The sequence below is a fragment of the Vipera berus genome (assembly GCF_964194415.1).
Source record: "Vipera berus genome assembly, chromosome: 1".
Lineage (NCBI taxonomy): Eukaryota > Metazoa > Chordata > Lepidosauria > Squamata > Viperidae > Vipera > Vipera berus.
The window spans coordinates 186,268,110-186,294,836 of NC_138202.1; the positions used below are offsets into that span (position 1 = coordinate 186,268,110).

The window sequence follows — 26,727 nt, forward strand, 5'->3', positions numbered from 1 at the left end:
AATATCAGTAAGGAAAGAATAGGCTTTCCTTTTTTAACAGGAATTTCCTTCAGAACAATTATATCCAGGTTTTTCATTCTTGAGGTGGCAATCCAGAACACAATCTCTCATTGTTCTTACAAAGTGAACTAAGACAGGGGTCACAAACCTATGGGCCGCAGCCCTTTATCAGGCTGTAGCCTACTGGTCACCAGACTGGCTAACGCCTGCAGACCCATTTGTGCATGTATGCGCTAGCATAGACCCATTAGCACCTGCGCACCTACACAAATGGGGCCTCTAGCACATGAGTGGGTTGCATAGCCCATTTCCGCATACACGCAGGGGCTAGCATGGTGGATAGCCCCTGCGCACATGTGCAAATGGGGACCGCTAGCGCACATGGGTTTCAAAGCCTATTTACGCATGTGTGTGTACTAGCAGCAGCGGATAGCACCAGTACACATGCACAAATGGGCCGCTACCACTATGTGGGTTGTGCAGCCCATTTGCACATGCGTGCGGGGGTAGCAGTGGCTGCTAGCATCTGCATGTCTACGCAAATGAGGCCGCTAGCATCATGTGGGTGCGTGTGGCCGTTTCCATATGCATGCATGTGCATGCGTACACAAATTTCCCAGCTGCTCCCTTTTTTAAAGTTAAGAGTTTAGATTTGTAGGTTTATAACATAAAATCCAATGAGTTAAATGATACTACTGGAGAATCAAAAAGGATTGGCAGTCTTTTGACTCCTTCTCGTGGCCAAACAACACCATTGTATTATAAGCTGCAAAAAGAACTTAGTCTCTTTCTCTTTGTTTAACAGCCCACCCAAATAGTCAAATCAAAAGCAAGTAAAAGCGGAACTGTTTCTCCCCCTCCTCACAGCAAGATCAAAACACTACTTAGGCAATCCTTGTTTTTTTTAAAAAAATCAGCAGAGTCAATTAAAGATATAAAATCCTCTAGAAAATTTAAATCCAAAAGTGTCAAAACTAGTTTCCACAGTAATTTCCAGGTTCTTTATTTTGGCCCGAATACACCAACTCCTCACCTCCTCGCCATCTTACAGTCATGTACCTTCAGAAATTACGTTGTTTCAACAAAAAAGAAAAAGCAGGCTGCAGCCAGAGGAAGCCTCTTTTAACATGAAAGATAAAAATGCAAAAAGCTAGTGTCTAAGAAGTGGTGACACATGTTGTTGTCTGTTTTAAATGGCTGGTTCTTCCACAGTGAACTTGCTTCCTGGTTGCCCCGACCCCAGCCAGAGACTCACCCAATTACTACTTCTTCAAGAAGCACTCTGAAAGTGCCCAGCTATCTGGGAGAGCAAGCGTATTGATTTCCAGCTCTCCCCCTTTCCGAGGGAAGTTTCTTCTGAGTATAAAAGTATAAAACTGGAGAATCCGTAGCAGACCAAAAAAAAAAAAGCTACAAGCAAGCGGCCATCTTCCGCCGGAAGTGCTATTGCTATATTGAAAGAAATAACAAAATGTTGGAAGCATGAGTCACAGTCATTTGTGCTCTTGTCGTTTTATGTTTGGGCTGCCCTTGAAGACCACCCACAAACAACAGCTGATGTAAAATGCAGCTGCTTATACGCTGCTTGTAAAAACTACCACATATAGTCATATAACTACAGTATCCCAAGCACTGCTTTCTAGTACAATTTAAGGTGCTGATTATTATGTTTACTACCTTTAAATTCTTTCATGGTTTATGGATCTGGTAACTTAAAGAATCTGCCCATCCAAGACAGAGACTATCTGCTACATGAGTTGTGGTAGGATAGTATATGAAGATGGGCAATTTCTTTAGGGTTTCTCATGTTGATATTTAGGAAATTATTAATATAATTTAAAGAACATTTAGACTGAAATGAAGGGTGGATACCTGAAATGAATGGTGCCACTGTTTCAACATTGCATGTCATTTTGGATTGATGAGCATAAGGTGGAATTGTCTTATGAGAGGTGTCTATGTGTTTTTCTCAAATAATTTTATGAAGAATTACAAATAGGAAAAACAAAAGTATTTGTAATACAGACTACAAAAATGCAAAAATAAAATTACAAAAAAGGTAAGTGTAAAAAAAATAGAAAAAAGGATAACTTCCCCTTTCATCCCAGTAGGTAGAAACAATTTTAACAGCTTATTACCATCTCTAAATATAACAAACTCTCTTTATTCCATAACTCATCTCTTGACTAAAAACCAAAACCAAAATTCTCTAGCATTTGTTCTTTGTCAGGAAATGTCCAGTAAGGGAAACCATATATAGCAAATTTTCTATTTTAACCTTGATCAAATAAACCAAATCCTTGACTTCTCACATGTATTATGTCCAAAGTCTCTCCTTCCTCCAGAGAGATTTCGCGAGTCTAGATCCAACACCCAGCTGTGATTCTCTTTGTAAAGCAATCCCAATGCCAGCAGGATGTCATGTTACCATGATTTTCACTGGAAGTTGAAAAAAATTCAAGATATTACTGTGTTTTGACATTTACATTGTAATTTATATATTTTAATGCTTTTATTGTATCACTTGGTTGCATTCCCCTTGAGGTGTCAAAAAAGCAAATAGATACAGAAACAGAAATACAGACATAAGCTGCTTCAGGCTTTAAAGATCAAAGCTAATATCCAGTATCAAAGCCAAAACCCTGAATGCTGCCTTGAAAACTATAGGAAATCTAAAAAGTCCTATAAATACTAGTATTTACACATGTAATTATACAGTTTGAAGGAGAGAGAAATACATTAGTCTACAAGTTAGAAACATGTTAAAGTAAAATAATAACTGAATAAGTGTTAGTTCTAAAATGCTATAAAATGTTAGCTATAAAATGCTGAAAGTTTCAGTTAATTACATTAAACAATGTTCATTGTCAGTTGTAAAATATGTTCCTAACAATCTGTACAGATTGGAGACATATTAATTGTATTAATGTGTTGGGTCTTGTAGCAGAATAGAAAACAAGAGAAATGTGATTTGGAAGCATCAGTGTAAACAGTGGAGATATTATTCTTAACCTGTGTAATAACACTTTATTTTTTTAGGAAAACACAACATAGTTCTCTTGATCAGAGCTCTCCACCACTGAGTGGAATGTCAGGTGCTTACAATCACCCTGTATTAGGAATGTATGATTCCAAAGATGATTTTCCACTCAGAAAAACAGGTAAATCTTATTTTTATAGTTCACATATAAACCTTTTATTTTAAATAGTTAAACCACCTGTGATCTGTTGGGTTATCATTTTAGATACATTTTAGTATCTAAACAGAGAAACAGAATGACCATGGGTGGGCAAAGAAATCAGTGGAAGGGTCTTCTGATTTCCTGTTGACTTCCCTCTGAGTTTACTCCTGAGAAGCAGGCAGTAAGAATTGGAAATCTTCCTCCCCCCCTCCTCTTTGTCCCTCCCCTCCCCTCCCCTCCCCTCCCCTCCATTGAAATCCTTCCAGCTTCCCCATTTACTTTCCTTGTGATTGGGATAGGGAGCTGATCAGTGCCATAGGAAATCATTTTGTAGATGCAGTTCAGTTGCAGTTCAAGCCTGTTTTTTTCACTAGAACAGTGGGATTAACTTTTCTAAGAAGGAGACACTCTTGATTTTACTGGTCCTCTTTTAAGACTCAGCCTAGCTTCCCTTTTGGCAACTTACTTATAGTAATACATCTTTCTAAAAATTCCAGTCACATTTAGATTGCTTTTTCCAAGAGGTGGTGTTAAGATATTTCACTTCAACCTTTTGGTATTAAATGCTGTACATAATATGTCTAGGTCAGTTTATTTGGAGTCATTTTATGTAAAAAATACTAATGGTCTAATCCAGGGGTCCCCAACCTATGGGCTACTGGGCCACTACTGTGCTGTGGCCTACTGGTCACCGGGCTGCGGGACAGGCTGGCCAGTATGCAGTTACCCCCACTTGCGCTAGTGCCTGTGGATCCATTTGCCCATATATGCGGGGCTAGCAGTGGCAGCTAGAGTGTGCACACCTGCACAAACAGGGCCACAACACACATGCAGGTTGCATGGCCTGTTTGTGCCTGCACGCGGGGGCTAGCAGCTGTGGCCCAGTTGTTGCATGCGTGTACATGCACATGCAAATTTCCCAGCTGCTCCCTTTCCCTCCAGGCCACCAGCATGAAAAGGTTGGTGACCTCTTGTATGCAGAAATATTTTATTAGTGCCTGGTTGCAGTAATTAGCTGCATATGAGCTAATTACTAACTAAACCCCCAAATAAAGTTTATTTTATTGGTCAGTTGTCCATATGAATGGCATTCATTCTGTTCTGAAACAGGTAGTTCCAAAGCATGGAATGCTTTAAAAACAGTATATAGATCAGCTATAGATTGTCATCCCATGCTAAGTCAGTGATGTGTCAAGTTTGAATCAATGTTTGGAGGTTGTCAGGCAAAATTAATTCAGATGTAAATCCCTCCAAGACTGAGTTTAGGCATTTTGGCAATCATCCAGGGTCACTGGTCCTGTAGATATTTTTGATGTGGTCATACTCCTCCCTGAAGGGACTTAAGGCTCCACCTGGACTTGTGGCTATTACATAAACTATATAGGGGGCATAACGGAACCATTTGATCATCTTTGGTTACCATGAAGATATTCTGCAACTAGTAACTCATTACTTGATCTTCACCGACCTTTATTACTGTAACTACTTAATTAATTACTTTAATCTACCTGGGGCAGTATTTGTAGTTCAACTGGAATATAGTGGGATGACAAGATTATTGTTAGTTCACTGACTACCAATATGATTTCTCAGCCCATTTCAAACTGCTGGTACAGGTAGTCCTTGACTTAAAACAGTTCATTTTGTAACCGTTTGAAGTTATGACAGCACTGAAAAAAGTACGTTATGACCATTTTTCACACTTAAAATTGTTGCAGCATCACCATAGTCATGTGATCAAAATTCAGACGCTTGTCAGCTGGCTCATATGTATGATGGTTGCAGTGTCTTGAGGTCATGTGATCACCTTTTGTGATGTTGTAACAAGCAAAGTCAATGCAGAAACCAGATTCACTTAACAACCATGTTACTAAATAACTGCAGTGATTCACCTAACAACTGTGGCAAGAAAGGTCATAAAATGGGGTAAAATCACTTAACAAATGTCTCACTTAACAGAAATTTTGGGCTCAGTTGTCATAAGTCAAGGACTACTGTTCTGTTCCAGCCTACTACTGGCCCTGCAGAAATGTCAGGGACAACCCCTTTTCAAAAGTCAATAGGCTGGAAGTAAGCCCGCCAAATTTATTTACACAAAACAGATCCAAAACAGAGCAAACAGAGCAAAACAAATACGAACCACGACTAAATCAGAAACTGTTCAAACGGTTGCCTTCAGCAACCAGCACCTATCACACATTCCCCTTTTAAACAGTTTCAAGGTATGGCTTCTCTGCCTCCTCCCGAGGTGCCCCATTGCCTTCCTTTGTTTACTCCTGCTTGTCTGCCTCCTGCTTCGGGCGTCCTTGAACAAGGCCAGCTGTGGGTCGTCTTCGTCCAAGCTGTCAGGCTCACACAGCTGGAACCAGACAGGAGGGGCCTGGCTGAGAGCTCTGCGATGCCTCAGAACTGTCCTCTACAGGCTCTCCAATCTCCTCCTCCTCCTCCTCCTTAGAGTTGTCCGATTCAACTGCTGAACCCACAGGCTGACACTGAATCACAACACTATCCCGTACTGCAGGGCCCTTCCCCCGGGTCTGCTGATCTGGTTGCGGTCGGGATGGGAATTGTTCATGAAAAGCAAACACCAAAGCAGGAGCATGAACAGTGGTTGCATCCTCCCAGGTGAACTCCTCTGGTCCGTAGCCTTTCCATTTAATCAGGTACTGGAACTGACCTTTCAGCCAATGGGAGTCCCTGATGCTGGTGACCTCGTACGTGGGGGTGCTGTCTCCATCACAATGTCCTCATGGGGGAGGTTCCACTCGGAGGAGCGGACAGGCCGGTTGCTCGGGGACCAACAGAGACCAATGAAAGACTGGATGCACGTGCAGGGAATATGGCAGAGTTAAGCGATAGGTGACCAGATTGATGACAGCCTTGATTGGGAATGGTCCTAAATATCGGTGATCTAACTTTCTCACTGGCCATTTTGGCGGTAGGTTCCTGGTGGATAACCAGACCCAATCTCCCACCGATTGTGGAGGCGTATCCCGCCTTGACCAATGAGCAAACCTTTTGTAATCGGCCTTGGCCTTCTCTAACTGACATCGCACCAATCGATGGATCACCTGTAACTCTGCCATGTAGTTGTACGCTGCCGGCTCCGGTGAGTCCACTGGAGAAAGGGGGAAAAACTGGGCGTCATATCCCACATTGGCCAAGAATGGTGTCATCTGTGTGGAGGTGTGCTGCGAATTGTTGAATGCAAACTCAGCTATGGCCAGATAGTCCACCCAATTGTTTTGCTGCAGATTGACGTAGCAGCGCAGATATTGTTCCAGAATACCGATGACCTTCTCGGTTTCCCCGTCAGTTTGAGGATGATGCGTGGATGAGAGGCAAATCTTGATATCCAATGCATGCATCATCAACTCCTGCCAGAAACGGGCTGTAAACTGGGCCCCTCTGTCAGAGACGACTCTATCAGGGAGGGCGTGCAGCCGAAACACCTGCTGAATGAACATACGACTAGTGGCGCGGGCTGACGGTAAACCACGACAGGGGATGCAATGCGCTATCTTGGTCAGCATGTCCACCACATATACTGTCGTAAAACCAGAGTACGGGGGTAAATCCGTCAAAAAGTCCATGGACACAGCCCCCCAGGGTGTTTTGGGTGTCGGCAAGGGCTGCAGTAATCCAGGCAGGGCCCCTGTCGCTGACTTGGCCTGCCTACATGGGATACAGGAAGTGACATAGGTCTGGACGTCATGTCGGACTCGGGGGCACCAGAAGGTATGGGAGACCAGGTTCAGGGTCTTGAACAGGCCAAAATGCCCCGCCGCTGGGTTATCGTGACACTGGCTGAGGATGAGTCCCCTGAGTGGCCCTCCCGGAACGTAGAGCCGGTCACGATAATACAAGAGTCCATCCGTGACCGTCCAAGGAGAATCTGGCCCCACCTCCTCCTTCCGCTGAGCCACCCACACCTCCTGTTGCTGTGCCTCCCGGATCTGAGCCCGTTTATCAACCAGCTCCCGCACTGCAGCAAAAGACTCAATGGGGATCACTGTCCTGGGCAGAAGCTTGTCTTCCATTCGGGAATATTCGGGCTTCCTGAACAGAGCATCCGCTCTTTGATTGTGCCCGCTGGGTATGTACCTAACTCGGAAGTTGAACCTCGCAAAGAAAAGAGACCACCGGATCTGGCGTTGGTTCAAATTCCGAGCGGTCTGCAGCCTTTCCAAATTCTTACGGTCCGTCCAGACCTCGATTTGATGCCGCGCTCCCTCCAGATGATGCCTCCAGGCCTCGAACGCCACTTTGATGGCCAGCAGCTCCTTCTCCCAGATTGTATAATTGCGTTCTGTAGGGTTCAGTTTTTGTGAATGGTACGCACAAGGGAAGAGGGTACCGCTGGGCGTTGTTGCCTGGAGTAACACTGCCCCAATGGCAATGTCAGAGGCGTCCGTCTCCACAACAAACAGCCGTTGCGGGTCAGGATGCTTCAAGATGGGCTCCTTCATGAAGGCTTCCTTCAATGTCTGGAAAGCCCATTGTTCTGGAGCGTTCCACTGAAACCAAGTCTTCTTCTGCAGGAGCCGGGTGAGGGGGGCTGTCAGGGATGAAAGCTCGATAATAGTTGGTGAACCCAAGAAGTCACTGAACATCCTTCACATGACATGGGGGTTGCCAACTCTGCAAAGACTCAACCTTACTCGGCTCCATGGCAATGCCCTCAGGAGAAATGCAGTGACGGTGACCCAGGAAATCGATGGTCACCCGGTAGAACTGGTATTTCTCCAATTTGGCAAACAGCCGATGTTCTCGGAGTCACTGCAGGACCTGACGGAGATGCTGATGGTGCACCTCTCGCGATGGGGAGTAGATCAGGATGTCATACAAGTAGATCACAACAAACTGATCTAACAAATCCCAGAAAATATCGTTCATGAAATGCTGAAACACGGCTGGGGTGTTGGTGAGGCCAAACAAGTACCAAATGCCATCTTTCACTCATCACCCGGCCAAACCCTGACAAGGTTGTAAGCTCCACGCAGGTCCAGTTTCGTGGAGATCTTAGCCTCCCGGAGTCGGTCCAAGAGTTCGGGGATGAGGGGCAGCGGGTAACGATTGCGCACCGTGATGGCATTGAGTTTCCTATAATCGCAGCAAAGCCGCAGTTCGCTGGACTTCTTAATGAAGAGCACGGGTGCAGACACTTGGCGAGGACGAGGGCTGGATGAAACCTCGAGCCAAATTCTTCTCCAGAAAGTCCCGCAATGCAGCCAACTCGGGGTCCGACATGGAGTACAAACGCCCCACTGGGAGAGGCGCATCAGGGACTAAATCAATGGGGCAGTCATAGGGCCTGTGCGGGGGTAACTGATCCACCTCTGTCTCACTGAACACATCAGCAAAGTCAGACAGTTCGTGAGGCAAGAAAACCCCTGGGGAACCCTCCACCTGACTGGAACAGATATGGCAGGTGTGGTCCACGCATTGCAAGTTTGGGAAGGTGACCATGTTCTGTGACCAATAGATCTGTGGGTCATGCGCCCGGAGCCACACCAGTCCCAAGACCACGGGGAAATGCAGATCTGAGGTGATATAGAACTGGATGGCCTCCACATGGGAACTGATGGCCATACATAATGGTTGCGTGGCGGCCTTAATTGGGCACTGGGGAACAGCCCATTTGGCCACAAATGCTGAGTCCATAAAATTTGTGGTGGCTCCAGAGTCAATTAAGTCATGGACTGGAATCCCCTTTGGCTTGCCAGGAAGGATCAGACGTGCCTCCAATATCAGATGCCGTGGAGGTCCACAGGCAGCATCGGAAAGACGTCGCTCAGTGTTGTGGGACGCCCGACCTAACACACCGTCTAGATCGGGCTCGGCGCGTTTCCCGACAGAAAAGTAGGAGATTTTCTCGGGGCAGACTCGTTCACTGATGCCTGTTGTCGCTTCTTTGGGCAAAAAGCAGCCAAATGCCCAGGGTCCCCACAGTAAAACCACACACACCCCCGATCGTCGTCTGTTCATTTCAGTCACCGATAGACAAAACCTGGCAGCACCCAGCTCCATTAGCTCCTCCCTTTGAACTGGGGTCTCACGCACAACAGGGGCTGCAGGGGTCTTTGGGGTGGCACGGCGACTCCTTCACTGCTGCAACCGAGTGTCGATCCGCAGGCAGAGATGGATCAGCCCATTGAGGTCGGAGGGAATATCCACACGGGCCAGCTCATCCAACATCTCCTCCGACAATCCATCCTGGAAGGCATCCACAAGCGCAGCCTCATTCTAGGCGGAATCCTGGCTAAGCAGCCGAAAATCGGATATATCCCTGTTTCAGAGCTTTCAAGCATCGAGTAGTGCGTCTTTATAGGGTCCACATACATCAGACACATATGATCACAAAACCCTACAAAGTTGTCCAACAATGGACTAGGTTGAGCCAGCAGAGGTGTGCCCCAACGAGCTGCATCACCAGAAAGAATGCTTAACACAAACCCCACCTTATCCCGGTCAGTGGGGAAATCAGTTACTCTCACGCTGATAAAGAGCTGGCATTGTCCCAGGAAAGCAGGAAACAGTTCTGGATTGCCATTAAATTTATCCGGCATCGCAACTTGGCATTTTCTCCTGGGTGGTGGTGATGGTGGGGGTGCGGCATGGACCTGAGCTTGCAATTGAGCCACCTGAGCTGCCAACAAAGCGAGTTGCTGGGTGAGCTGGGCATTCTCAGCACATAGCTGCTCCATAATAATAATAATAAGTGGTGGGAGGCTGAAGGCAAACTGTTCTGTTCCAGCCTACTACCGGCCCTGCAGAAATGTCAGGGACAACCCCTTTTCAAAAGTCAATAGGCTGGAAGTAATCCTGCCAAATTTATTTTCACAAAACAGATCCAAAACAGAGCAAACAGAGCAAAACAAATACGAACCACGACTAAATCAGAAGCTGTTCAAACGGTTGCCTTCAGCAACCAGCACCTATCACACATTCCCCTTTTAAACAGTTTCAAGGTGTGGCTTCTCTTTGCCTCCTCCCGAGGTGCCCCATTGCCTTCCTCTGTTTACTCCTGCTTGTCTGCCTCCTGCTTCGGGCGTCCTTGAACAAGGCCAGCTGTGGGTCGTCTTCGTCCAAGCTGTCAGTGTCACACAGCTGGGTCTGAGGAGGAACCAGACAGGAGGGGCCTGGCTGAGAGCTCTGCGATGCTTCGGAACTGTCCTTTGCAGGCTCTCCAATCTCCTCCTCCTCCTCCTCCTCCTCCTCCTCCTCCTCCTCCTCCTCCTCCTCCTCCTCCTCCTCAGAATTGTCCGATTCAACTGCCGAACCCACAGGCTGACACTGAATCACAACAACTACCTATTATGCGCTATATCAGGGCTTTTCAACCTTTTCACCCATTGTACCACTTTTAGGATATGGCAACATCTGAGTACCACCAGTCGCCTAGCAAGGTGTCAAAAACCTGACCAAAAAAAGAGGAAAAAAGTGATGAAGTATAGGTAGTCCTCAACTTACAACAGTTCGCTTGGTGACTGAAGTTAAAGTGGCGGCTCTCTTTCTCCTGTTCAAGGTTTTGATTGTTATGAGCATTTCTGTTGAGGATTGGCAGTGGGGGTGGGGTAGGGGGAGTGTTTGATTTTTATTTTCCCCCCTCTGCTGGGTGGTTGCAGCATGTTTTTGTCACTTCACATGAAACTGGGACACTTTGACCATCATAAATATGAATCAGTTGCCAAGCATCTGAATGTAAATCACAAGACCCTGGGATCCTACAACATTCCAGCTGATCGTCGCTTCTTCTGGGCTCAGCAGAAGCACCGGGATCAGCGCCGAGCTCCAGCTGGAGCCTGGTGCTGATCCTGGTGCTTCTGCTGAGCCCTGACAGCCCTGAAGAAGCACTGATCCTGGCACTTCCTCTGAGCCCAGCCATCTCTCACTCAGGCTTGTGCGGTGCTGCTACCAGTTCAGCTCATTCCTCTCACCCACTACCACTTTTCTAGGATGGTCACATAGCACCTGCTATGGTGCCAATGTACCACAGGTGGTACCATTGGTTGAAAAGTCCTGCCCTATATAGCAACCTCAGATTATATCAGGCAGTACCTTGGCAGACTGAAATAATTTAATTTGAACCTTCATCACTAAGTTTTACTTTATCTTCGGAGAGTGTTGATTTGTTGTTTTTTATAGTTTGATTCATTCCTATGAAATAATTATAATTTTAATGTGTTACAACCCAACCAAAGTCTTTTTGATATAGTGGATTTAAGCTCCTCCCCAAAATGATTAGGTTTAGAGTTGCTGAAGGGTAAGGGCTTTTTTCTTCTCTTACCCACAATCTACTGTGTTGACTGCGGGGCTGGTTGTTTGGTAGCCCTGCCTGCTGGATTTGAATGGGGGCGCTTAGGAATGAGCCAAGATAACTTTTGGAGGGCTCTGGACTCACCTGGGAGAGGCAATCTTGAAGATTGCAGTTCCTCGTGGGACCAGCTAGAAAGTCGATAGTCTGTTGTTTTTTTACATATCTTCCTACTGGCAGAACATTTTTGTAAGCATGCCTGGGACTTTTAACTTCACTTTTTTAACTTTTGGTTTTGTTCTTTATCTTTAAATGTTAATTGGTTGGCTGAATGCTGACTTATTTCAATCCCCAACTGGACTCTGTCTGTTATTTCTGTTTTCTCTTTGATTTATTTGATTGTTTACACCAGCTTCTGCTTTCTCATATGGAAGCATAGCACATGTCTTTGGATGGTGAAAATGTTTATATTTGGAATATATTTTTTTGAATATTCACTACAGGAAATCTGTTGAATATTGGTTGAATATTCACTCCAGGGAAGACTTAAAAATGGTTTTGGATCAAAATAGTTCCTTTGATTTGTTCCCTGTTCTACTTCTGCTTATCTACTGCATCAAGCAACAAGATATTGTATTACAAAGAGAAGGAGGAAGCTGACACTTGGGGGGGGGGAGAGAGACTGCTTAGCATCATGCAATCTCCAGCTTATTTTTTTCCAGAAAGGTTTGATGAACTCATAAAAATAGTGGAAAATATTCTGAAGAAACTGACCCTAACTACTTTAGATCCACAAAAAGAATTCATTGGCAAGAATTGTACACTCAGAAGCAATACAAACAACACAGACTGCAAAAGATACTCAAAGCCAAGAGTGAGATTCTGTGGCAGTAAATTGGCTGGAAAGAAACATGGATCCAGAAATAACAGGGCGTTTTCATACATCTTCCTGAAGCTTAATCTTGTGCTTTTATAGATTGGTAGGCAACCCTCTGTGTGGATAAAGGGTAAATGGCTCTTTTTAAAAGAGGTTTGAAGGAAAGTGGGAATGAACTTATAATATTTAATTGAGGAACAATCTCATTTAGCTTTTTTGGGTGGGGAAGATAGATTGGTTTTGGAGATTGGTCTTAATGTATTTAACCATTCAGCAACTAATAAGAGATGGCATTAAGAAACAAACATGGACCTTTGATCCGGGACCAATTAGGGTTCATTTTGGGATGATTTTGGATTGAAGCAGTGATAAATTTTCTACAAGTTGATTATAATAACAGTTTGTTAACAGAGAATTTTGGAATTTCAATCTTGTCTTTTATTATTAATAATAATCTTTACTGCTTTTATGCTTCTATACAATATTTCTATTATTTTTCTTATTAACTATTTGGTTATTAATATGCTGAGCTTGTCGATCAGAAGATCGGCAGTTTGGCGGGTCAAATCCCGAGTGCCGCGTAACAGAGTGAGCACCTGTTACTCGTCCCAGCTTCTGCCCACCTAGCAGTTCGAAAGCACGTAAAAATGCAAGTAGAAAAATAGGGACCACTACGGTGGGAAGGTAACAGCGTCCCATGTGCCTTTGGCGTCTAGTCATGACCACATGACCACGGAGACGTCCTCGGACAAGCGCTGGCTCTTCGGCTTTGAAACAGAGATGAGCACCAGCCCCTAGTCAGAAATGACTAGCACACATGTGCGGGGGAACCTTTACCTTATAGTTTATAGATGACAGGCTAGGGATTTGTAAGTAGATTTAGTAGTTTAAAACTCTTGACTTGATTTGCAAGGGGTGAGAAATTAACATTGTATTATATTAATCAGCATTCAACTAGGGAGGATGTTATGTGTATATGTGTTAGTCATTTTTTTTCTAAGACTTGTTTTTTCTTTTTCTTTTTTTAATATTTTGATGTTTTGTATTTAAGTTTTGAATAAACTAAATATTATGGAGATGGATTTAAAAATATAGCATGAATGAACAAATATTATTTTTAATTATCATTGCATTTAAATTATGCTAGAGACATAGGTTTTATTTGCTTTTGTGCTTGTTCTGGATCAGCTATCCTTTACTTATACGTTAAGTTAATATACTATTAATCATATTTATTAAGTATTATTTGTGTTATATTGTTCTTAGAACAGTTTATTTTCTTAGATGGATATATTTTCTGGCAATGGAAATTATTGGAAATTCTATTTTCATGAAATAAATTTAATTTCACCTTTGTCAATTTCAGCATCTGAACCCAATCTCAAACTGCGATCTAGACTAAAGCAGAAGGTTGCTGAAAGGCGCAGCAGTCCTTTATTAAGACGAAAAGATAGTTCTTTACCTACAGCTCTTAAAAAACGTCCATTAGATGTCACAGGTAAGTTGGAGTGGCACTAATTTTACTACATTTTAATTTCAAAACAGATAGATTGGGAAGTAATTATGAAGATTAATTGCAATGATCTTAATTTTTCGTAAAAATGTTGAAATTCCAGAAAAAATAGTACAGTAAGAGGCAATAAAAAAGGATAGGTCTGCTGCTTGAAGAAGATAATAAGATGGTAGCAGGTGATGGGCAGAGCATTTCACTTCCCATTTTTTCCAGTTTCATTCCCAAATGGACCTAAACAGAACAATTAACACAGGGAGGGAAAGGCTCAACAAGTTAGTGAGTTAGTTAAGGAGCATCTGCCTTCAAGGAACAAGTTTAAATCTTCAGGATGAGAACAGCTATATCCAGGTAGAAGCTTGCAAAAGTTGTATCAGAACTGATGATCACTATGATCTTTGAGAAATCACAGATGACTGAAAAAGAGCAGATAATCTTTGATCTCTAAAAATATCTTCATTACTTTTTTTTAATATGTAAAGAATTTTGAAAACCAGATTAAATAATTATCCAGTTCAATTTACACTTAGCGGGGTTATTCTAAGGCAGTTTCTCACATTCCACCCTCTCCCAGGCTCAGATATCTCTGTTGCAGTGGTCCTAATTTTTTCCCCTGTGTTCCAAGGTCATCTAGAAATTCCTTCACAAAAGCATCAGTATAGGGACAATACTGAAAAGCATAAGTGTGAAATGAATCTAGGTATTTTGAGAGGAGCTAACAATGTGATAGAGCAGCAAACAAAGCCAATCCAATCTTAGGCTTTATCACAAAAATCTAATGTCAGGATTCCGATAAATCCTTGTTCTGTTGTGTATTGGTCATGCCATACAGGTAGTCCTCAACTTACGACCACAACTAAACCCAAAATTTCTGTTGCTAAGCAAGACTTTGGTTAAATAGTTTTGACCCATTTTATTATCTTTCTTGCCACAATTGTTAAGTGAATCAGTGCAGTTATTAAATTAGTAACACAGTTATTAACTGAATCTGGCTTCCCCATTGACTTTGCTTGTCAGAAGATTGCAAAAGGTGATCACATGACCCTGGGACACTGCAATGGTCATAAATATGAGTCAGTTGCCAAGTGTCTGAATTTGGATCACATAACCATGGGGACGTCACAACTGTCGTAAATGTGAAAAATAGTCATAAATTACTTTTTCAATGCTGTTATAACTTCGAATGGTCATTAAATGTTGTTAAGTCGAGGACTACCTGTAGCTAGAATATTGCATCCAATTGTGGCACAAATTTTAGGGAGGACATTGTCAGGCATAAATAACCCGGAAGAGGAGTTGAGTTCAAAGCACTAAAAGTTTATTACATATAAAGAATCTGATCTACTAATGGTCAAGCCAAATTGGCACTAGATAATTCTCTTGTACCAATGTAGCGACTCCAAACTGATGATCCATTTAACTCTACCCTTGGACTCAACCTGCTCAGTTCCTACAGACATAGAGTAACTAAGCATGTCCACAGGGAAGCATCTAAAGTGATATAAGAAATTTGCAAGAAAAAAATTATGAGGGACAGTTGGAGACATTACATATGTTTAGTTTGGACAAGACTGTGGGAATAGCTGTCTTCAACTATCAACAGGGCTGTGATATAGAAGATGGGATAGATTTGTCCAGTGTTGTTCCAGAAGACAAAACAGTAAGTTTAAGATACACGAAAATAAATTTTAATGGCATCAGAAATAATGTCTCCAAAAGCTGCTTAACAGTAAGATAATGGACTCTTTCACTGGAAGTGTTTAAACAGTCACTTGGATGGCCACATGCCAAGGATGCTGTAACTGTGGGATTCATAGGGTATTATATAGAACAAGGCTTTTCAACCAGTGGTACGGGTATCACCTGTGGTACCTTGGCACCTGGCAGGTGGCATGCGACCATCCTAGAAAAGTGGCAGTGGGGGAGGGGAATGAGCTGAACCAGTGGCAGCACCGCAGAAACCTGAGCGAGAGACGGCTGGAGCTTCAGAGCTATTAGGGCTCAGTGGAAGCGCCAGGATCAGCACTTCTTTGGGGCTGTCAGGGCTTAATGGAAGCGCCAGGATCAGCGCCAGGCTCCAGCTGGAGCTTGGCGCTGATCCTGGCGCTTCTGAGCCCAGAAGAAGCGTTGATCAGCTAGAATTTGCAGCATCTCCAGGGTCTTGTGATTTACATTCAGATGCTTGGCAACTGATTCATTTTTATGACGGTCACAGTGTCCCAGGGTCATGTGAAGTGACCAAACCTGCTGCAACCACCCAGCAGACAGGGGGAATAAAAACCAAACACCCAACCCTGGCTACCAATCCTCAACAGAAATGCTCACAACAATGAAAATTTTGGACAGGATAAAGAGTGCCGCAGGGTGGGCAGGCAGTTGTCTTGCTCGGCTGTGGCTTGGAGGGCACTTTTTTCAGTGCCATTGTAACTTCAAACAGTCACTAAGCCAACTGTTGTAAGTCGAGGACTACCTGTACTTCATCATTTCCCCCCCCTTTTTTGGTCATCAAGTTTTTAATACCTTTTTTTTTAAATCCCATTTATATCCCACCCTTCTCCAAAGACTCAGGGTGGCTTACAATCTAAGAAGCACAAATCAATGTGCTTAGCAATAGCTTTCATTCTATGTATATGCCTGCTTATTAGGGCTTTCGCTCCCCCCCCAAGCGGCATTATTACAAAGTCAGCTTATTGCCCCCAACAATCTGGGTCCTCATTTTACCTACCTCGGAAGGATGGAAGGCTGAGTCAACCTTGAGCCTGGTGGGACTGAACCTGCACTAATTGCAGGCAGCTGGTGTTACTTAAGGAGGCATTAGCCCACTGCTCCACCAAGGCGACTGGTGGTATTTGGGTGGTACAATGTGTGAAAAGGTTGAAAACACCTTATACAGAATATGAAAGGTCCTGCCTCAGCTACTCCTCCCAAGAAAGCAGAATTCTTGAAACAGGCATTGCTTCAAAAAAAACTTTTATTGAGAGTGATAACAGAAGAGCAAAGCAAGATGTAATGGTTTCCCGCGTGAAACCTTAACATTAGAGGTCCCCAACCTTTTGGGCATGGAGAGAGTTTTTTCCACAGACCAGAGGATGCATGGTTTTGTGTGCTGCCTGCATCTCACGGATGGGACTTTGTGTTCTGTTCCAGCCTACTACCGGCCCTGCAGAAAAGGCAGGGACAACTCCTTTACAAAAGGCAAAAGGCTGGAAGTAAGCCCACCAAATTTATTTACACAAAACAGATCCAAAACAGAGCAAACTGAGCAAAAGAAAATACGAACCACTAAAACAGGAGCTATTCAAACGGTTGCCTTCAGCAAACCAGCCCTCCCACACATTCCCCTTTTAAACAGTTCAAGGCGTGGCTTCTCTCTGCCTCCTTCCGAGGTGCCCCATTGCCTTCCTCTGTTTACTCCTGATTGACTGCCTCCTGCGTCGGGCGTCCTTGAACAGGGCCAGCTGTGGGTCATCTTCATCCACGCTGTCAGGCTCACACAGCTGGGTCTGCGTCGTAACCAGATGGGAGGGGCCTGGCTGAGGGCTCTCATCAGCAAGCTCTCCAACACCCTCAGCAACCTCTCCAACACCCCCCTCCTCCTCCTCCTCTGAGTCGTCCGACCCAACTGCCGAACCCACAGGCTGACCCTGAATCACAACACTTTGCTTGTTTGTGTGACCCACTTGCTGGCATGCTGCGGCCCAGTACTGGCCCATGGATCAGGGATTGGGGATCCCTGCATTAAAGCATACCTTTCAAAACCCCACCCCAGTGGCCAAATGTCCAGTTTGATTTCACACAATCCTCAGGTGTGAAGTTCTTATGGGAACCAAGGTGATAAATGCAGGTCTCAGGCACCCTTCTCAGGGTTTGGTTTCCTCCTGGCCTCCTCCCATTGGAGTGGAGATGAAGCAGATGGGCCAGAGCACATTCCTCTCCCATTCACACCCCTACACATCAAAGGGGTGAGGAAACAGTGACCGACCTCCCCCCTCCCAGCAGCATAGCTGAACAGCCTCCCCCTTCCCAGCACAATGGCAGAACCCAAAAGTAAAAAAGAATAGAAAGTTGAGGGGTCTCACATGGTGCCCCCCTAAAAGAACGATAGATCCACCTGCAGGATAGAGAAAACAATAAAATGAAGGAAAGAGGAACAAGTTACCATATTTTCCGGCATATAAGACGACTTTTTAACACATGAAAATCTCAAAAATTGGGGGTTGTCTTATACGCCCAGTCGCCTTATACGCCGGAAAATAGTAAATCCTTGGGAGCAGAGTCGTTAGTGGAAACGGACAAATCCAGCGCTCGAGAATGGCGAAAGACGGCCTCCTCATAAATAAACCGCCCACCCCACCCATACACACCTACACCCGCCCACTCCCTTTTTCCACCCCACCCTTCCCTGACAATGCCTCCTGCCTCACCCCTGCTTCCCGGTGTCTTCCGCTCGCCAGGTAAACTTCGATTGTACCCCGGGACCACCTCCTCGCGGCCCGCCATTCCTCCCACCACGCCCATCACCCACCCGTGCATGGCCCCCTCCCAGCTCCAGTCAATGGTCCCCTCTTCAGCCTTCACAGGCTCTGACGACGCGTTCCCAGCCAGGCTAGTAGGTGTAACGGGCGCAGCCTCTATCACTGCATTCTGAAGCCACCGCTCAGCCAGACTGTCGCTGCCAAATGACCCCTCCCACGTTGCGTCCAGGCTCGCTGCGACCCACACGGGCCTGGTCCCGGGCAAGGACGCCGCGGACCCCGCAAACATCGGGTGACTCCCGGCAGAGGCGTCCTGCGCATGCATGCGCTGGCCAGCTGCCGGGCGATCTCTAAGGCGGCGTCGGACGGTCGGGACATGCAGCCGACGCGTGGGAGAAGGCTGGCTCACGACAAGTCGAGGTGGGACTGTGTCAGTGGCGTGCGGGGATGGCGGGGGTGGCTCCCATAGCGAGGAAGGCGCGTCCGTGGGGAGATGGGCGAGGCCCGTGCGCCGTGCTGCGAAGAGGGGCCCCGCTGAATGTCGCGCCCGTGGGCCGCGACACCACCTAATTGAGAAGCAGCCCTGACTTCCTACTTACCCGTATTTTCCAGCGTATAAGACTAACCCATGAAAATCATCTCAAAAGTTGGGGGTCATCTTATACGCCCAGTCGTCTTATACGCCGGAAAATACGGTATTAACATTCATGGATAACATTCATGGAAGTGTTTAAGCAGTCTAGGTGTCTTAATAGGCTTTTTGTGAACCCATTCATTTTGAGAAGCTGGTAGATCTTTCCAGACCACTAAATGTTGGAGAGCCTCATGATGCATCCATGAATCTAGGATTTCTTTGATCTCAAAGTGTTTTTCTCCCTCTACCATAATTGGGTAGCTTTTGGTTGTAAAGACGAGGTTATTTCTGGTTTCAGCAAGCTACAATGAAACACGAGGTAAACCTGCCTTAGGATTTTGGAGAGTTCCAATTGAATTGATGATATATTTAATAGGAAAGGGGTCTATGAATTTGGGCCCTAGTTTCTTAGAAGGTTGCAGTGATTGCAGAAAACATGTGGATGAGTACACTCTTTCCCCAATATGGAAAGGCCTGGGTTCTTTTCACCTCCTCCCTCCCAGCAAAATGGCAGAAGCCGAAAGTAAAAAAGGATAGAAAGGTAGAAGAATCTGACAGAACCATAGAGATAGAAAGGGCCATTCGGATGAAACTCCTTGATCAGTGCAAGAATTTAAAATATCTTTATAATTGCATTGAATATATACAGTGAAAAAATGTCACCAAATGTTCCCTTGGAATCAGCTCTTTAAAATTTAAAACTAGAGAGGGGGGTTGGTGTCAGGGTATTGTTCCTAAACATTCAACCAGAATTTGTCTCCCTATGAGCAAAGTCAGTTAGTCTATTCCCTGCACCCTTATAGAAAACAGTCAAAATACCTTCTATGTGATATCCCTTCATATCTTTGAAGAGTGCTTTTATATTCCATTTAAGTAGTTGATTTATTTTTTTATTATTATTATTATTATTATTATTATTATTATTATTATTATTATTATTATTATTATTATTATTATTATTATTATTATTATTATTATTATTATTATTATTATTATTATTATTTGCACAGTTCTGACTGCATTTGGCATTTTTATCTGCCTTTTGAGCCCTTCCCAAGGACCTGGGATAGGCAGAAAAGCCTCCCTTCCTGGGCAGTGCCTGTCAAAATTCTTTAGCTGACAGAGTTGATAATATATCTTCTCTATCTTACCAAGTGGGACAGCCTGAATTAATAATGAGAAGATTAATGTGTAATGTCTAATGTAGGTCTTTAAAGGTCATAACCAATATCTTGAATTGGACCCAGAAGCAGACCAACACCCAATGGTTTGGGGATACTGAAAATTGGTCACATGGCCAAATTCTGTATCAGCTGAAGCTTCCAGATACTCTTCAAAGGTAGCCTCATGCAATGAAAGTAGTCCTACAATCATTGACTGTTCAAAATTACAGTGGTACTGAAAAAAGTGACTTAGGATTGTTTCTTGCACTTATGCCTGTCACAGAATCCCTACAATCACATGATCAAAATTTAAGTGCGTACTAAATGGCATATATTTATGATGGTTGTAAGTCCCAGGGTCATTATCATTTACAATCTTCCCAGTTGGTATTGATAAGCAAAGTCAATATGGGAAGACGGATTCACTTAACAACCACATGATTCACTTAACAATTATAGCGATTTGCTTAACAGTTGTGGCAAAAAGGTCATAAAATCAGGCATGACTCACTTAACAACTGCCTTTCTTAGCAGTAAAATTCTGGTCTCAGTTGTAGTTGTAAGTTGACAGATTCCTGTAGTCCAAATGAGAGATGACCAGGACATGGGAAACTAAGAGAAGGGCCTCCCTATCCAGAAAGGAGTGTAACTGGTGCACACAAAATGAAGTTGAACAAAGACTCTTCTAACCATGATTGCCACTGGTTCTTTGAACAGAAGTCCAGGATTAAGTATCAGTCTTTTTCAGAAAAGATTATTGATCTCTACAAAGTCAGTAGCTACATAGAGATCTGGTAGTACATGATCTTGTTTCCATAGACCTTCCAAATATTTAATATTTGTTAAGGGTATTAATAAACATTTTTAACATATTTTAGAATCTGCATGCAATAGTGCTCCTGGATCTGGCCCTAGTTCTCCAAACAATAGTTCCAGTAATATAAGCACTGAAAATGGAGTTGGATCAATTATAAATATACAAACAGAGGTAAGATACATTCCTTTGCTTAATTCCAATAAGTTTCTATAGTATACCATGTTGCATTATTCACTGTGGAAGAAGGTACTTCATTGAGGATGTTAATTTTTAAGAATGTAAATGGACTTTTTGAAAATGCTTCCTCTTTTTTAATAATAATAGATCTGTAATATTTGGGCTCTGTACCATGTGAAAAAAACCCTACTTTCTAAAAAGGTTTAGTATGGAAGCTGATAATATTTTACTATTTAAAGGTATTGATACTGCAATGGATTTATTTAGTTGCAGGGTTTTTTTAAATTTCAGTTTATGTTCAGGGAAGGATTCTATTCTATAAGCCTAATTCTCCTTCTGTGAGCAAAAGCTTTTTCATTAATATAGCAAAATATTTTATAGTCTCATACATATAAGAACAAAAAATATGAAAACAAGCTTATGAGAACATCTAGAACAGGGGTGTCAAACTGCCGGCCCGTGGGCCGGACGCCTCACCAGGAAACCATGCCCACTCCATTGCCGGCAATTTGAAAAAAGCTCCGAAACGTCATGTGACGTCCTGAGTTTGACGGATGGAAACTAGTCAAGGAGAGAAGCAACCTAGAACTAAGGAGAAACTTCCTGACAGAACAATTAACCAGTGGAACAACCTGCCTCCTGAAGTGGTGAATGCTCCAACATTGGAAGTTTTTAAGAAGAGACTGGCCAGCCATTTGTCTGAAATGGTATAGGGTTTCCTGCCTGAGCAGGGGGTTGGACTAAATGACCTCCAAGGTCCCTTCCAACTTATTATTATTATGTCTGATCTAGAAGTTAAAGGAACAAATGAAACTTGTATCAATGACAGAAACTATTAAAGATTGATAATTGAAAAGGTTTTACATGTGTTGAAAAAAATTAAATTTGGTACCACTAACTTTATATAGAGGAAAACTGTAAATGCCATGTCATTAATTGTGAAGCCTCTCAAATATTTATTTTCTTCACTTCTTGAGGTCTTGCTGTGGTAGTGCACAGTTAGCTTAAAATCAGTCTTACAACTATTGTCTTCTCAATGCACAGAGGGCTTTAATAACAAAGCAGGTCATTGATTTAGGAAGCTTTTAACACATCTGATCCAGATTTTTAAAAAATAGAATTAAGTGTTATGTTATATTATACTACCTCATCCCCCCAGTTGTTCCATATTAAAGTTAAAAGAAATGGAAGTCTTATATTAAAGACTTTTTAGAAGTTCCAGGTAGCAGCTATAGCAATACTGTACTTTGAATCAGAAGAATCTGTCCAGCACTCAGTTGTAACAAAGACTTCTGAAATTCATAGCAGAATGAGCTGTGTAAGAATTTATCTGTTTCTTTTCTAATAACTACTTTTCACTAGAGCAATAAATGATTTTTTGTGCCTAAACAGCCTAAATTCATAGTGAAGTTAGATCTAAATAAATTGCCTCTATGTAAATAGTATTTATATTTTTTTTATTGAAAAGTTTTACAATACATTTTTAAATACAAACCCCCCCTCCCCCTCCCCTCTCCCCAACCCCCCCTCCCCTCCCCTCCCCCCTCCCCGACTTCCCAGAGCAAAATACAGGGTATAAAAATACAAACAAACATAATCTAAAATATGCAAACAACTATAAAATATTAAGTTCTATCGCACTTTAACACTTAATAAAATGACTACAAGCTAGTTATACATTATATCCGCTACTTATTCAAATGCTTAAATGAAACTTTTTAGTCCCATATTTATTCTGGATATAATCAATCCATCTTCTCCACTCCACAATGTATCTCTGTTGCGATTGGTCTTTCAAATACGCTGAGATCTTTGCCATTTCCGCCAAGTTGGAAACTTTTAAAGTCCATTCTTCTATAGTCGGCAGTTCTTCCTTCTTCCAATATTGCGCTACTAAAAGTCTCGCTGCCGTAATTAAATTCAACATCAACTTAGTGTCCACAATGGTAGTATCTGTGATAATACCCAGTAAAAACAGTTGCGGACAAAAATTTATCCTTTTCTTGAATATTTTTTGCATAGTCCACCAAATTTTAATCCAAAAAGCTTTAACCCTTTTACAGGTCCACCATATATGAAAATATGTTGCATCCTCACAACCACACCTCCAACATTTGGGCTGGCAGTTCGGATACATACTTGTTAATTTTTTAGGATCTAAGTGCCACCTATAAAACATTTTGTAAAAGCTCTCTTAAGTTTTGGGCCTGTGTAAATTTTACATTTCTCACCCAAATCTTTTCCCAAGTATCCATTGTAATAACTTCTTGAAAATTCTGAGCCCACTTTATCATACAATCTTTAACAAGTTCCGTCTCTGAATCAATTTCTATCAATGCAAGATATATCCTTTTTATATGTGCTTGACCTTGATCTCTAATTTGCTTTACCAAATTTTCATCAATCATTGAAAAACCAGTTTTCTGGTCCTCTTTCCACCTAGCCTGTAATTGCCCATACTGAAACCAGGTTTGTACAATCTTTTCTTCTTTTAAAATGTTATATGACTTTAATTGCCATACATTCCTCTCAAAACTTAAAATTTCCTTATATGTAGTCACATCATGTTTAAATCCAACATTTATATTTTCTATTGCGTGTTTAGGTATTGCCCAAATAGGTATCTTATAATTTAACTTGTGTCTGTACTTTTTCCAAACTCGCAACAGAGCATGTCTTAAAATATGTATCTTAAACACATTATCCACCTTCTTATCATACAATAAATATGCATTCCATCCAAATAACAAATCATGACCCTCAAGATTTAATAATCTCACTTGTGTTAAATTAAACCAGTCACTTATCACTGACAAAGCAGCAGCTTCATAATATAATTTGAAATTAGGCATTTTAAGACCACCTCTTTCACGCCTATCTTGCATTATCTTAAATTTAACTCGTGGCTTTTTCCCTACCCAGACAAATTTATTAATTCCTTTTTGCCATTCCTCCAAATCTAAATCCTTTTTAAGTATAGGTATCATTTGAAATAAAAATAAAATTTTTGGCAAAACATTCATTTTCACTGCTGCAATTCTTCCCAATAAGGATAATTGTAATTTTTTCCAACTATCTAATTCTTTTTGTACTTTTCCCTATAACTTTTCATAATTATTTTTATATAACTTCACATTTGAGGGTGACAAATATATCCCCAAATATTTAACCCTTTTAACTATTTCAAATCCCGTTAGCTCTTCTAAAACAGCCTTTTGTGATACTGTCATGTTTTTAGACAACATTTTGGTTTTTTGTATGTTGACCTTAAATCCAGAAACTTTCCCATATTGTGTTATTATCTCCATCAATTCTACAACTGAATAATCAGGCTGAGTCACTGTAACAACCAGATCATCTGCAAACGCCCTCAATCTATAATCCTGGTCTCTAATTTGAATTCCCTTAATTTTATCCAAATCACGTATTTTAATCAGTAATATTTCCAATGTTAAAACAAATAATAGAGGTGACAACGGGCACCCCTGCCTTGTGCCTTTTTTAATATTACATACTTCAGTCACACTATTATTAACTATTATACGGGCTGTTTGCTTTTGATATATTGCCCTGATTGGTTGTAAAAATTTATCCCCAAATTCCATTTTCTCTAATACTTTCATCAAAAATTGCCAATCCAGTTGATCAAAGGCTTTTTCAGCATCCAAAAAGATCAACGCTGCAGGGATCTGATTGTTTCTTTCCAAAAATTCCAACAAATCTACTATATGTCTCACATTGTTCTTCATTTGTCTACCACTTATAAACCCAGTTTGATCACCATGAATTACTTGTTGTATTACCCTCATTAATCTGTTAGCTAAAACTTTGGCAAATATCTTGTAGTCCGTATTCAAAAGTGATATTGGCCTATAATTTTTTGCTTGGGTGACATCCTGATCTTCCTTCGGGATCAAGGAAATAAAAGCAGTCTTCCAAGACGGAGGTACCCCTCCTCCCATTTGAATTGTCTGGAACAATTCCCTTAAAGGCTTCACCATTTCTAACTGTAAATTTTTATAATACACAGCAGTCAATCCATCCGTACCCGGCGCTTTACCCACTTTCAGTTGTTTAATTGCTAAAAAAATTTCTTCATCAGTTATCAATTGATTCATCCCTTCCTTTTGTTCTTGCGTAAGAACAGGAATATTAGCCCTTATCAAATAATTATCTATATCTGCATCTCTAATCTTGTCTCTAGCATACAACTTAGAATAAAAATCAACAAAAGTCTTTTTGATAAGACTCTGCTGGTACACTACTTTACCCTTATGTTCTATTCTATCTATATTAGAAGCCCTTTGCTTCTTCCTTAACAAATAAGCTAACCATCTACCTGGTTTATTAGCATTACAAAAAATATTATGTCTAGCATACCGTAAATTAGTTGCCACTTGATCTGCCATTAACTTATCAAACTGACCCCTTAATAAAGTAATTACCTCTTTATTCTTCCCATCAGATGGATTCAAAATTAAAGCCTTTTCTTTTTCCTTAATTTCGTCCTCTAATTCTTTCCTCCTAAATTCCAATTTACGTCTATATTTATTGTTCAAATATATTAATACACCTCTCATATAAGCTTTACTAGCATCCCAAACCATCTCAATAGAAGTACCTTTATGCATATTAATTTAAAAAAATTCCTTCATCTGTTTTTTACACTCTTCCACATTTTCCTGACATCTAAACAAATTTTCATTTAAACGCCAGGACCGTCTATCGCTATTATCTTTTTCTATCTCTAACCATACTGGACTATGATCAGACATAGTTCTTGGACAAATCTTGATATTCTTAATCCTAGAAAAAAAATCATTAGTAATTAATACAAAGTCAATCCTGGAGAAAGATTGATGCCTGTCGGAGAAAAAAGTATAGTCCTTTTCTTGCAAATTCCTTTCTCTCCAAATGTCTTGCAATTCCAAGTCATCCTTCATCTCAAAAAAAGATTTAGGCAGTTTAGCATGACTTGGGGTGCTTTTTTTAAAAAAAAACACCCTTGTCCATTTGTACATCCAAAACGCCGTTCCAGTCTCCCATCAAAATACAAGATTTATAATCCCACTGAATAATCTTGCTGTGTAATAAACTGTAAAAATCTCCTTGTTGTTGATTAGGAGCATATAGTCCAACCAAAAGCGTTTTCTTGCCTTCTATTAACAGTTCAATTATAACATATCTTCCTTGTTTATCTGCTTCAATTAAAGCCGCTGTCAAAGTATTCTTAACATAAATAACCACTCCATTTTTCTTATCAGTTGCAGAAGCGATAAACTGTGTGCCCAACCTTGAGTTTGATCCGTGGCTCTAATATGTGTTTCTTGTAGACAAATAACATCATTCTTAAATTGCTTTAAGTATTGAAATACTTTCTTTCTCTTCTGTGGTGAATTTAAACCATTAACATTCCAGGTTAGAAACTTTGTCGCCATCTTTCGCGACCTGAAGCTTTTGGAGCGCTTCTTCCAAAATCACCTGCACTCTCTTAGGTCGCGCTCCTCCCACTGCTTCACTGTAAGTAAGTTTTGGAGGTGCCATCATAACTCTCTGCTGTTCTTGTTCTTGCTCTTGTCTCATTCGTCTAGCAGCAGCACGTGTCATTCTCTGGTCTCTAATCTCCTCCGATGAT

General features: G+C 42.0%; 1 protein-coding gene across 4 annotated transcripts in view; it reads left to right on the forward strand.

The window, feature by feature from the left end:
• Nucleotides 1-26,727, forward strand: part of HDAC4 (histone deacetylase 4) — a 392,113-nt gene that overhangs the window by 147,499 nt on the left and 217,887 nt on the right. For all 4 annotated transcript variants that reach the window (XM_081338797.1, XM_081338799.1, XM_081338798.1 and 1 more), the window contains 3 exons: nt 3,040-3,161; nt 13,683-13,814; nt 20,977-21,086. In XM_081338797.1, the coding sequence (XP_081194923.1) occupies nt 3,040-3,161; nt 13,683-13,814; nt 20,977-21,086 (364 nt within the window). The remainder of the gene's footprint in view (nt 1-3,039; nt 3,162-13,682; nt 13,815-20,976; nt 21,087-26,727) is intronic.